The sequence below is a fragment of the Hippocampus bargibanti genome, linkage group LG20 (assembly GCF_051943395.1).
Source record: "Hippocampus bargibanti isolate YZ-2025 linkage group LG20, ASM5194339v1, whole genome shotgun sequence".
NCBI classification, from domain to species: Eukaryota; Metazoa; Chordata; class Actinopteri; order Syngnathiformes; family Syngnathidae; genus Hippocampus; species Hippocampus bargibanti.
In genome coordinates, this window is record NC_142753.1 from 10337991 (window position 1) to 10351977 (window position 13987).

Sequence of the window (13987 nt, forward strand, 5' to 3'; positions counted from 1 at the left end):
TAAATACCGTATACATTTTTGTACTACAACAACTGTATAGCTAATGCGTTTAATGAAGAGACAAAGATCTCTTTTACTGTATGGGCATCTGACTTTAAGAAAACCTCGTCAGGTGGACGAACACAAAAAAGTCTTCCTTTACTTGTCAGCAACGACCCTAAAGAGACAGTAAATATGTCACGAATATGCATACCTGTCAACCTTAGCCAATAGCTTCCCTTATAAATGATTACAATTCCCGTGTAAAAGTTGTAGTACGCCGTACTTTAATTGAAATAATAATAAAAAACGCTGACAAACGCGGAAATGCAGTTTACTGCGCATGCGCACGTTGTACCTTTATCAATTCGACTGTACGCAGCAAGAAAAAATATATATAAACAATTGAGGATTGCTTTTGCTGTTTTGCCGTATAAATGTTGTAGTACGCCGTACACTATTTGAAATAATAAAAAAACGTGACTAGGATAATAATAACACAATTTATTACGTGTTAAAATGTATCAGCACTATACTCCAAATCGTAAGTGATGCCGCTGAAGAAAGTAGATCCACGCAGATGTGAAGTTGGGTCAATTTTAAGCTTCATCATAATTAAAGCATGGCCTGATTTCTTTTCTGGTGCCACTTGCAGCTGCGTCATTCATCACTAGTGAATGGAGCAGAGGACAAGTTTCGCACATCGCAGGAAAATGCTAATTTTAATGACAAGATCATCAAAAAAAAACAAACTCATGTACGTCACGCAATTGTGGAGGCTTCAAAAAGGAGTGGATTTGATAGCTTATTTATTTTATTTTTTTTGCAAGGAGGGTGATTGCCATAGCAACAGGTTTGGGGTTCCCTTGGTTTACTAATCGGATGAAAGGGAAAATGCTAACGGTGTCATTTGCTTGTGAAATTGTGATGGAAATGCAAAGTAACTATATGTAGTTTCAGCTCATTTTCATTTTTCACAAAAGCCTTTTTCTTTGACTTTATTAACAAACCCTATCCACATAAAAAAAAAACATCCTTTTTTCATTTGGTGGATGACAACATTATTTCGAATACTCATCCCATGCACCTGAGAAATGAAATCACCTAAGACACCCATCTCTTTTTCTATGATAAAGTAGCTTCGTTTTATTCCCCCTGCATGCACAAACACACACGCACGCACACACACGCCAGGTTGACCTTGTGGAGGAAATCACTGCCCATACATCATCTTTGTCATCTACGGTGATGCGAGAAGGAGAAAAATGAGAAAAGAAGGACCCCGATATACAAGCAGTGGATGTTCTCGCTGACATTCACCACTTCATGTGGATGTTACATGACCTGGGAACGGATTATTCTCATTTTAATGGTTTCCTATGGGAAATAAAGTTTTGGGATACACACTTTTCACCTTACACACTCTGTCTTGGAACCGATTAAGTTCGTAAGCCAAGGTATCACTGTACATCAATTTTGCGAAGACCCGATGCGGTCTCACACAAATGCAATCAAAGGCGAAAATTCATATCTTATTTAAAAAAAATTAACTTAAGGTTTCAGAATTAGCTCAAGAACTCATAACATCTTATACGATTACTAAAATCCTTCCAAAATACTCATATTCAAGACTTTTCAGAAATACTGTAATGAAGACTCAGCTCCTCTCACGGCTTCTCAGTACAGCAAGACTATTTTTGGTTCTACGCAGAGGATAAAGAATGCATACCTGTTATTATTGTTAATATTATCCAACCAGAAACCAATGTATATGTTTAGAATTATGATTGGTACACTTTATTTGAGCATAGACATATATTTTATCAATATTTAACACACACACACACATTCTGTTCCCATCTCTTGTAAATGAATGTGGCAGGGAGGTTGCAGACAGCTATGTGAGGGATTATTGGTGGGTGAAATGGGAAGATGAGTTTAATTTTCGACTGCTTCTATAAATAAACTCCATTTATCAGACACACACACACACACACGCAATTACTGTTTGATGCTCTAATAGAAAGAGTGAGTGAGGGGGGGCAAGAGGCTGTTGTTGCCTAGCAACCGTCTCCGGCATTTGCAGAATATGTGACACACAAACACACAGAAACAGGAGATGCCAAAGAAACATTGACTGTTGTTGCATGTTGCCACAATGCATTGTGGGTGAAGGGTTGGGGCGCCCTGAAGTCTTACATAAAAATATGACGGAGGCTTTTAATGTTTCTTTGAGGAGCTAAAAATAGCTTTGATTGATGAATGGGGATTTTGTTCGAGAGTAACTAAGGTGCAGGGGTCAGAACCTATCCCATCACGCATTGCAATGCGCCTCATTAGTCACCAGACAGTGTATTTTTTAATTTTGTAATTTTGCTATGAAAAAAAATGACACGCAATTGTGTGACTGGAGTGAATGCTTTGGCCACCAGGAGAAAGCATAGTATTTCATGCAGGTGGCAGAGGAAGGCTGTCCCTCCAGTTTACACACCTGCTGCCTATGTATTCAGGCCATTATTTATTTTGTTCCCACCAGGTTTTCAATTTTTTATGAATTTTTCTTGCCAATTTATTGACAAGTAATTTCCAGCTAGGTTTTTATCACTGATATTTATTGTTTATTCTTATTTTGTTTTGCTAATATTTTTTAATGAATATATATATGTATATATATATATTTGAAATGGTCACGCCTTCAATTATTCACTGCCATTCTGGAATTGAAAATATAACGTAGATCGCCATTCCCGAATTTGGTCGGGTTGTTTTTTTCAGGCTTAGGTGCTGATAAAGCGCTGGCCATGGTCTGTGGTGATGTTTTTCCTTTCCAGAAGGGGGCAGCATTTGCCTTTTGTCCAGGATAGTGCTTTGTTCCAGGTTTAGCTGTTGTTAAAGCGCTTATATAAACCAATATGTTTCTATTGCATTGTATTTATAAAAGCCGCCCTCATTTCAAGATCATATAACTCCAGACCCATATAAATTTAGGAATGAACTCTTTTTCTGATGAAAAAAGAGAGACTAAGGTTTCTTACGCTGCTTTAAATATGTGTATAGTCCACAAATTCAATATTCTGTGGGTCCTGGAATTCAAGTGACAATGACAAAAACCCTGGCACTGGAGAGGACACATTTTTGCACGTTTGGCAGTGAATGAGTTAATCAACATTCACCTTGACGGGCCCCAGTCCCACTACTGCTTCTCCCACCGATTGGATGAAGAGCGGCCATTGAATGGTTCTGATTGGCCGCCAGCCTGCAGCCTGTTGCTGGGCTGTTTCCATGGAGATGACTAACAGCCTTTTCACCCTCCTCATTCTCTTCCTCACAGTGAGAGGATTCTGCTGCTTGGTGAAAATGATGTCTGGGAGACATTTGGGTTGCAGGGGCACAATTGTGTACAAATTCAACTCAAATAGATAGAAAGCTAGCTAGCTAGCGAATAGGTAGCTAATAGTGAGTGAATAGATAGCTATTAGCCAGCGAATAGATAGCTAGTAGCCAGCGAATAGATTAGCTAGTGAATAGATAGCTAATAGCTAGCTAATATATAGCGAATAGATAGCTAATAGGTAGCTAATACACAGCTAATAGATAGCTAATACCTAGTGAATAGCTAGCTATTAGCTAGCGAATAGATGGCTAGTAGCTAGCGAATAGATAGCAAATAGCTCGCTAATACACTGAGCAAATAGATAGCTAATACCTAGCGAATAGATAGCTAATAGCTAGCGAATATATAGGTAGTAGCTAGCGAATGGCTAGATAATACCTAGCAAATAAATAGCTAAAAGCTAGCTAATACCTAGATAATAGATAGCTAATACCTAGCGAATAGATAGCCATTAGCCAGCAAATAGATTGCCATTACCTAGCGAATAGATAGCTAAAATACCTAGCCAATAGATAGCTAATAGCTAGTTAATACCTAGCTAATAGATAGCTAATACATAGCGTATAGATAGCATTAGCTAGCGAATATAGCTGGTAGCTAGCAAATAGATAGCCAATAGCTAGCTAATAGCTAGCTAATACCCAGCGAATAGATAGCTAATAGCTAGCTAATACCGAGCAAATAGATAGCTAATACCTAGCGAATAGATAGCTAGTAGCATCTAAGAAAAGTCCGAAACTCAGTAAACAATAAAAATTGAGAAGGTTTAACATTTGCAGCATTGGAACAATACATCGCGATGTTTGAAGATTTCAAATTCGGTTTAAGTCTGTGCTAATTTCCGCTAGCCTAGCCGATTAGCATTTTCTTTTATGCTAATTCCCACTAGCCTAGCCATTTAGCATTTCGTTTTAGCATTCTACATGATAAAATGGCCCTGATCAATTTTTGCCAGCAACCGTCTTGAAGTAATGAAGCTCCTGCGAGCCGAGTAAGGCTTCCTCGTGCGCTGCCGCCATCACGGGTGTTTGGACCACCTTCAGGGTGTTGACACCGCCCGAGGCGTCGCTATCGGGGTCCACCATTAGCTTGCCAATAAAAACCTGCAACAAAAAAACAACAACAAAGCGCATGAGGAAAAACATCCTGAATTGTCCTGATTGTTATTTAAAGGACAACCGACGCCTCTGGACAAGATTCTGCCGCATAAAGCTACATTTTACGTTTTAAGACTCGCGCTGAATATTCAGGGAGTCTTGTTTTCCAGTTGGTGACGATTCCTGACGTGACGTCACTGAAGGAACACCCCTGACCGAGAAAGCAACACACAATGCATTTTGGGTACTTTGTTTGATCTGAAAACTTCATGTTGATGGCGAAATTAGGAGGAAAACATAAATAATGCGATGGTGAATCGTTGTGTGTTGCACCAAGACTACTATTTGATACTAGTTGACACAAATTCCCAGCAGACAAATCAGCCCATTTCCAACGGAGCTTGGGCGCCATCTTGTGCATTTTCCAGGACGCTACATTGGAGTCCTGACGGCTTGAATTGATACGGAAGGACTTCTTTAATCGATTGCAAACATTTATGCTTTCCTCTTTAGAACTATTTCAATCATATTCATAACTGGATGAGTATCAAAAAAAGCATCTTTTCCGAATCTGAAGCCATTGTTTTGATTCTAGAGCAAGACAAGACGTCCTTGCGTGACGTCACGAACAAGGGGGCGGGACCTTCTGAAACTTGGCATCTCAGAGGTCATTTTGAAGTAGTTTTGGGACACTTTAACTCATTTTTATTGTTGTTTTGCATTTGACTAAAAATATCAGCCTGCATGTTTTGGGTATTTTAGATGCTATAAAACGCTTTTCTGATGTCAGTCAGGAAACAAAAAAAATGGTGTCGGTTGTCCTTTAACATTTTTTTTTTTTTGAGTGTTGCCAGACGTCTTCATGGTGTTGTCCCGAGTCCTCTTGCGTTGTGTCTGTCCTTATGGACTCCACGTGCTTCTCCCTCTGTTCTTTGATTCCCTGCAAGAGAGAAAAAGAAAACGTTGTTGAAGAAAAAGCCTTTATTTGTAGAACAATGAAAATGGTGTAGGACAAAATAAAACCTTGAGGATGTCATAGTTGGACGTCTTAGAGACAAAATTGTTCCATGACTTGGCTGTTAGCTGACGTTGTTTCCAGTGAGACTTCATCTGCCATTAAAATGGGAAAACGTCACCGGAAATCCATCAATCATTCAATTATTCATTGCCATTCCCGAATTTATTCATGCACATTCCACCGTGATGTCCCTGATCCACTGCTGAAAAGGATGCTTTGATCCTCTCCTCTTTCATTTAAAACTGCTTCATGTCACAAAGAGGATACAGAATGTGCTGAAGAATGAATGACACTGTGTCTTTGTGTTGTCATATATAATATATGTAATTGTGAACGGCAATGATTGTTGGTCAATGCGTGCCATGTGATTGGCTGGAAACAGGTTCAGGGTGCCCCCCCACGGACTACCAAAGATTAACTCAATGTTCTGCAGTAATATTTGTCATTCATTACCTTTTTAACGTCCTCACCTCTTCATACATGAGTTGTTCTTCCCTGTTGGCCTCCTCGACATGTTGCCGCAAGACTTCCTCCTGTTCGGCCGCCACTGCCTCCGCCGTGCGCTGCGATATCTGCTGTGCCGAACGTAGAGTCTCTTGGTCCGGCGTGACTGGGCGGACGCCCTCCAGGATGAGCTCACGGTTGATCTCGTCCCATACCTCGCTCACCTGTGTTACATCACATTATGATGTCATATTTCAGCTACATTAAAATCACTTCAAATGACTTCTACTTTGCGTATTTTGTAAAGATTTGACGGCATATAGCTATATTTTACGTTTTAAGACTCGGGCTGAATATTCAGGAAGTCTTGTTTTCGAATTGATGACGATGCCTGACGTGACGTCACTGAAGGAACGCCCCTGACACACAGTGCATTTTGGGTACTTTGTTTGGTTTGAAAACTTCATGTTGATGGCGAAATTAGATGGAAAAAATATAAATAATGCGATGGTGAATCGTTGTGTGTTGCACCAAGACTACTATTAAATAATAGGTGACACAAATTCCCAGCAGACAAATCAGCCCATTTCCAACGGAGCTTGGGCGCCATCTTGCGCATTTTCCAGGCGCTACATTGGAGTTCAGACGTCTCAAAATGAGATGGAAGGACTTCTTTAATCGATTGCAAACATATATGCTTTCCTCTTCAGAACTATTTGAATCATATTCATAACTGGATGAGTCACAAGAAAGCATCTTCTCCGAATCTGAAGCTATTGTTTTGATTCTCGAGCAAGGCAAGAAAATTATTTTAAAAAGGAATAATAAAAATTAAAACACCAACTATTTTTTCTTACCTTGAAATCAAGGTACCTTTTGACTATACTCAAGGTCACTCTGTCTTTTACAGACAATCCTGGAAGATCCTCAAAACCTGGAGAAGATCAAGCATCAGTTAAGTGGGTAGCGGATGCGCTGGAACCGATCGCATGGGACTGGTCGCCAGCCTCATTTTGTATTTCTTTTATTCACAACTCGAAGGAAATTTGCATTTTGTTTACCAATCCTACAGAAGATCAAATAAATCTTGGCTAGCAGGTTCTCTTGCATCTCTAGTATGGCACCGCTGGCCCTGTCCGGAGTGGACAACAACGCTGCGTCATCCACCTTTCGATGTGCCAGGACAGGCTTCTTTGGATCTGGATGCAGGCAAGAGAAGAAGTATCACATGATTGTTTGTCCTTTGGACACCGGGCGAACACAAACAAACCCGCGATCCCGCCGTGTCTGTTCCGACTGACTCCCAGTTCCTCCTCCTCACGTCGCCAAAGTTGCAGGAGGAGACTCGGAGCCGTCCAACCATTGCTGTCGCTCCAGCTTAGGAGGTGAGGAATTGTGCTCAGGTTGTCACACAGCTCCAAAAGAGTGGCCAGAATCACGCCATGAACACACTTGGGACTGGACTTAAGGGGGAAAAAAATTAAAGCAGAAGTTAGATATGTCCATAAGGTTTTTCAGATTCATTGTAGTCCAAACTCTCTCAGAAACGGTTTGAGTTACTTACACAGAGAAGATCAAGTAAAACCAGGACGCCATCTCGGGTTAGGAACCAATCCTCGGTTGTGTAGCAGCCCACAATGCAGGTGCTAACAATGGAACCGCAAGGGAATCAATTGCATTTAATTCATTTTCAGTCAACCCTAACTCCTTCACCCAAACCTAACCCAGAACCCTACACCCTAATCCGGAAGACCGAGGAAACCTAATTCCAAAGACATCTCACCGCACGCACGCCATGGTTGACAGTAGAAGCTTGTTGTGTCCTAAACCGCTGTAGAACATACTGGCGCCTCTCCTCAGGTAGTGAACCGTCATCTCCACACCCTCGGTTCCAAACAACTCCTACCGTGCGACCGGAAGGGTGTCAGAGATATCTTTTCTGAATTTTCAAATGTCAACTTGTCACAATTACTTTTCTGTGTAGATCACTCTCACATAGAGATGAGAGGATGATCTGCATGTCTGACTTCATCTCCACGTTAACTGCATCTTCATTGCCGGTAGTCGACTCCATCTGCATTAGAAGCCCTGAGTTGATGGAATCAATGGAGAACATGGTGAGGTGAGGAACACAACTCCACTGGTCGTAACCAATGACCCGAATGCCGAATTCCAAACCCTGATCTCAACTTTGCTAAACCAACCTAGTAGGATGTGTATGGTCCCTTGGTCACACAGGTCCTGGTTGAGGGCCTTGTCATCCAAGGAGGTGACTGATCTCATCAGCCTGATGCAGTAACGCATGTGAGCCTTTTTGCTCCCTCGGCCGCCAGTGGCGTGGAAGCTGTGACCTTGTCCACAGTAGCCGTCTGGAATCCGTCAAGTCACATCAGTCGAGTCCCCCATCACTGCTTCACTCGCTCTTACCATGACCATGGTATCTCACCTTGCCTTGCGCACCAATCCAGAAGATGCAGAAGGGCCACATTTCCATAGGAGCACATGTAGTGGTCCAGTATCAGCGGGGCCACGGTAGCGAGGACTGCCAAAGCCTGCAGTTGGAGCTCCTCCAGCTGGATGGACGACCAGTCACGAGACCCCGGCTTCACCTCGGCGGGTGTTGAGGGCGGCTTAGCCAAGGTCAGCAGAGCCAGTATCACTTGTTCCTCTTTGAAGATCTGCACCATAAAAATGGACAAGATCAGTATCACGTTAATATCTACCATGATGTGCAGAACCAAAGGCAGCCACCGGGATGGTTGCAGGATCTCTGGACATCACAACCAGCAGATTTAACAGCAGCTTCTTCATTTGCAGGTCTTCCATGTTGTACGCCAGCTTGAGCTTGCCCAACAAATGATTTTGACTCTTCACTGAAACGGAAGAAAAACGTAGGGCGACAAATCCAAACTAAAACATCAGAGAAGGCCAGGAATTTGTTTCTTACGCTCGGGAAACGTGCTGAGTGCAACAAGCTGCTGGGCGAATAAGCTCTCCTAAAAAACAAGATGATTGTTTTTCTCAGCCAAAGCAATAAAACTGTTGTGTGAGGAATTCATGGTTCAGTTCAATGGTTCAGTTCAATGGTTCAGTTCAATGGTTCAGACTTTAGCAAGTTTCATGGATTTTCACAAGTTTGATTTGCTTTCACGGGCCGAATAAAATGATGTGGTGGGCCATATTTGGCCCACGGGCCTTGGCTTTGAAACCTGTGCTGCATAAGGATTCTGGGTAAGAAAACAACAAGTCTAGAAGATGTCCCTCACAATGAGCAGAGCGCAGGAGTTTTCGGCAAAGAGGGTGGTAAGAACCAGTAGATCGTTGCGGACTTGGAGATCAACATGTCGGTAAGTGTTCAAGAGGGCGTGAGTAAAGGCTTCTTTCAGGGATCTACAGGACAGAAAGTTTGTGTTTGAGAGTCAGGTAAGCGGTTTTAATGCTTTGGTCAGCTTCTTGGAGTTGGAACTTGTGGATTTAACATACATGGCACATTCCACGCTGCTGAGCTGGGCGGCCACTGTAGCCCTGTTGCCACTCTCCAGAAGGTTCCAAAGGATTTCCGAGGAGTGAAACAAGATCTGTCCAGATGGGTCTGGTTCATTCATGCGAAGACAGATACTTTCTGCGCCTCGGACACTGAGAATTAAACTGCAGTTCATATCTAGAGATGGACAAAGGAATAGATTTGTGACCTTTAGTAGTTATATAAAAAATAAATAAGTAAACAAGTGTCAGAGATGTTCGATCGGACACTGTGAACGAAGGCTCGGACCCAGAAAGATTGTTTTTACTGCCGGCAGGAGACACAGCCATTCATGACAGACGCCTCAATTCTGCAGCCCTCTGCCAAGCTATTTATTGAGAGTATATGCAAATTTAAGTGATACATTAGTAAAACATAGTTTTCTTGATTAGAATACCACACCTCTTGAGTTCTAAGCAGGAACAGCTGTAAGCAATAAAACATTGTCTTTTCCATGAGCTGATAAATTTGTAACCTGGCTAATGAGCTCTTCCTGTGAAGGAGTTTCAAGTCGTAAATTGCTTCGGTGATAAAGGAGTTTCCCAAGTCTTAAATTCTGTCCAAGGCCAAATCTCCTAGATGAAGATGACAGTTTAACAAGCTGTGTCTGTTGACCTCAGATTGACCCCAGGTTGTCTGTGCTACAATTGTGTATTTGAGTCACACATGTTGACTAAGCATATAACAGCATGAAACTTTTAAATATGATAACTTCTTATTCTGACTAATCTCTATCAACAAGACACTTGATATTTAAAAAGGACTTTTTGTATCCACTTCATGCTAATGTACAGGTCGTAAAAATGACGACAACCAAACTCCACCCCGCCTACCCTTGATACTAACCAGATGTACTGGAGAGCATCTGAAGTGTTTGTAGGAGCAACAGCTTGACACCAGGCTGATTCTCCAGCGCCGCGACGGACAGGAATAGCGTCTTGGCCAGATCACTGCGCTCCAGAAGCTGAAGTCTGTACCCGGGAGATGTTGGTTGAGGCTCTGTGAGCATCAACACTCATCAATGAAGATCTCAACGACTTTCAGAATGAACCCAAAACACGGCGTGAAATAACTTGGACACAACATCCAATACTATCCGCTCCATAAATTCAGTGTTTTAAGAAGAGATACCAACTAGCTTACTGTATCCAATTGTGTAAGTGTTCCTAATGTTTTCGTGCCACTTTACATACTAACAAAACAAAACTCAACTTCCAAATTACAAGTACAGTGATACCTCTGCGCTGATACCTCTGCAGATTTGTTATACATAAAATAAGGTATATTTTGTGTAGTTTTAAGGCTTATTTAGTAGAAAATGATGATGTATAGGGACCTGGGAACGGATTATTCTCATTTTAATGGTTTCTTATGGGAAATAAATGTTCGGAAGACAAACTTTTCGCCTCCACACACTTTCTGGGAGCCAATTATGTTAGTGAGCTGAGGTATCACTGTACTAGATATTACGAGCCAGATCGTACCATCGAGCGGAGGTTTGCTGGGAGCCGAACTGCTGTAGTAAGACTTGACAGTCTCCACAACCTGACGCCTCACTTCACCGTCTGACACTCTCATCAGGTAGCCTAAATTCACACACACACAGTTCAATTCATTTCTAGCAATGTAGCTGGCTATTTATCCATTTGCTATCTATTTGATATCTGTCTACCTAGCTAGCTATGTAGCTGGCTATTTATCCATTTGCTATCTATTTGCTATCTGTCTAGCTAGTTAGCTATGTAGCTGGCTATTTATCCATTTGCTATCTATTTACTATCTGTCTAGCTAGCTAGCTGTGTAGCTGGCTATTTATTAGCTATATGGCTATCTAGCTAGTTAGCTAACTATCTATCTGGCTACTTATTACCTAGCCGTTAACTAGCTACCTAGCTAGCATTCTATCTATTTAAGTTACTTCCGGGTTGAGTGAACACTGGCGCATGTGGCTGTCACTGCTCACCTGCAGAAAAAAAAACGATTTTGTGACTGTAAAGTAGCCTTGAGAGTGTTGTTGATGGTTTTGTTTGCTACTTTGGACATTTTTGTTCTGATAACTCTGTTGTTTAAGATTTTGTTCCAGCTGACTTTATTTAATACAATTTGTCAAATACACCCTACTTCTCCCTTCTGCCATATTTTTTTGCTTCCATCACCTTCACCACCCTGCAAATTGTGACATTTAGACGGGGTTTAAATGTTTGTACTGTATACCCATGCGAGAGAGAAACTGCTTGACATCCTCAGCGTAGTTGAGCTCATCCGAAACTTTTTCCTTCAGGAAGGGAAGCCTTACAAAGACAAATATTTAGTCAGAATCCGAAAGCCTTTAAAGGACAACCGACACAATTTTTTTGTTTCCTAACTGACATCAGAAAAACGTTTTATAGCATCTAAAATACCCAAAACACGCAGGCTGATATTTTTAGTCAAATGCAAAACACAAATAAAAATGAGTTTAAGTTTCAGAAGGTCCCGCCCCCTTGTTCGTGACGTCACGCTATGACGTCTTGCATTGCTGTAGAATCAAAACAATGGCTTCAGATTCGGAGAAGATGCTTTCTTGTTACTCATCCAGTTATGAATATGATTCAAATAGTTCTGAAGAGGAAAGCATACATGTTTGCAATCGATTAAAGAAGTCCTTCCGTTTCATTTTGAGGCGTCTGGACTCCAATGTAGCGCCCAGAAAATGCACAAGATGGAAATGTGTCAACTAGTATCAAATTGTAGTCTTGGTGCAACACACAACGATTCACCATTGCTTTGATTTATGTGTTTTCCTTCTAATTTCGCCATCAACAAGGATCAACACGAAGTTTTCAGACCAAACGAAGTACCCAAAATGCATTGTGTGTCACTTTCTCAGTCAGGGGCGTTCCAGACGTGACGTCACGTCCGGGCATCGTCACCAACTCGAAAACAAGACTTCCTGAATATTCAGCGCGATTCTTAAAACGTAAAATATAGTGATTTTACAAATTATGGCCACAACCTGTCCGGAGGCGTCTGTAGTCGTCCTTTAATAGTCACATAACGGGAACATTTGCATATTCAAGAAACAAAATTTGATCTGAAAACAGCAGGAATGCGACCTACTTGCAAATGTTCAGCGCCTGACACAAAATGCTGCAGTATTCCGGTTGCTTGTCAGCCTTTTCGCCACAGACTTTGAGGATGTTCGAGATGCTCGCAAGCTCCCTCAGCAGCTTAACAACGTCAAGGAAAGGACGTTTCTGAGGTGGGAAAAAATAAACGCTGACTGTGGTCGAGTGGCGATAAATGAGCACCTGAGGACTTTCTGTAAATCGGGAGAAAAGTAGACACGCGAAAGGATACAAAACCCTGTTGTTTCCTCTTGAGCAACTTTTTCAGCACAAAAATGTGCCTCTCCTGCATGTGAGTCTAAAAAATAGCATAATAATGTGGGAATAAATGTCGGCAAATGCGTGTCATTCTGACGGCCACTGCAAATGAACGTGCGAATGACTTACCGTCAGAGGGTCTTCAAGCAGACTAATTACCTTGGCAAGGTTGAGACTTCTCGGGTATGCCTGATAAGAACAGGATATTCCAGAATATTTTATCATAAATTGCATTCGTGTAGGAATATATGACATCACACCGATATGACAGAAGTCATATACAGCGCATTTGTACTACTACTGCAGACTACAAACACAAAACATGAGTCCACCTGCTCGACATGGTCCGGTGTTCTTGGTCGGACAACAACTTGATCGGCGTTCCTTCTGTGCACAACTTTACATGAATCCATTTTTGATTCATTAGAAAACAAATCTTCAAGCATTAGCAGATTTGGACTCTTGCCATTGTTTCCACGGGTCATCGATTTACTCCAAAATGTGTCTAAACACGGTGAAATGGGCAAGCGACCACAAATCGATGTAATTATTCAGCGAATGTAAATTTTACATCTATAAAAAAACTACAACAACCACGATGACGAACTTTAATATGGTCTAAAATCACGTAAACGTCACGTTGCTGTCACAACGCTGTGAGATGATAATGGTGCGTTCCTGTTCCAGGGGAAATCGGAAATTCCATATTAACAATCGAAAAAAGGCATTTGGACGTGGAAATCACCACGGGAAATATTTTATTTAAGATGATATATCTAATTAATTACATTCTGTTTAGATTACCTCAACAATATTAGATATTGGCTTTATTTACAGCACAATGGGTATTTTATGAGCAACGTGGGTGTTCAAATGAATGAACGCGTGAAAATACCATTATTTTGTGTGTGTGGTGGGGGGGGGACTCAAGGCTAAAGCATACTGATATTTTTGTGACGTAAAACGCGTTTACTTATTTCGACAGACGTGAAAATGACATCCTCGCCGCCATAGTTATCAAATTTCCAAGGACATCAAGAGCACCTTAGAGAAGTGTTGACTTGTGGTTCCCATGGTGATATACAGCCGCTACGGCGAGAGAGATGAACCAAATGACCAATCGAAGGAAAACGCCCATTTCCTCCCGAAACCGGTAGTGGTAATCTG

The 13987-nt window shown here is 41.6% G+C and overlaps 1 protein-coding gene across 3 annotated transcripts; it reads right to left on the bottom strand.

Annotated features, from left to right (window-relative positions):
• Positions 1–780: 780 nt before the first annotated feature.
• Positions 781–13984, bottom strand: cfap69 (cilia and flagella associated protein 69). 3 transcript variants are annotated; one of them, XM_089023522.1, is made up of 24 exons: positions 13865–13984; positions 13153–13217; positions 12950–13009; positions 12795–12860; positions 12555–12664; positions 11670–11746; positions 10940–11041; positions 10302–10454; positions 9416–9593; positions 9199–9322; positions 8880–8928; positions 8684–8805; positions 8379–8610; positions 8137–8301; positions 7905–8020; positions 7716–7834; positions 7497–7578; positions 7203–7395; positions 6994–7131; positions 6790–6866; positions 5959–6156; positions 5494–5580; positions 5327–5410; positions 781–4476 (listed from the first exon to the last, which is right to left on the bottom strand). In XM_089023522.1, exons 4-24 carry the CDS (start codon positions 12852–12854, stop codon positions 4315–4317), a joined length of 2628 nt encoding a protein of 875 aa, XP_088879648.1. In that variant the 5' UTR covers positions 12855–12860; positions 12950–13009; positions 13153–13217; positions 13865–13984; the 3' UTR covers positions 781–4314. The 3 variants fall into 3 exon arrangements, with proteins under 3 accessions (XP_088879648.1, XP_088879647.1, XP_088879646.1); XM_089023521.1 differs by lacking the exon at positions 13153–13217; XM_089023520.1 differs by lacking the exon at positions 13865–13984 and having other exon boundaries at positions 13153–13814.
• Positions 13985–13987: the final 3 nt, after the last annotated feature.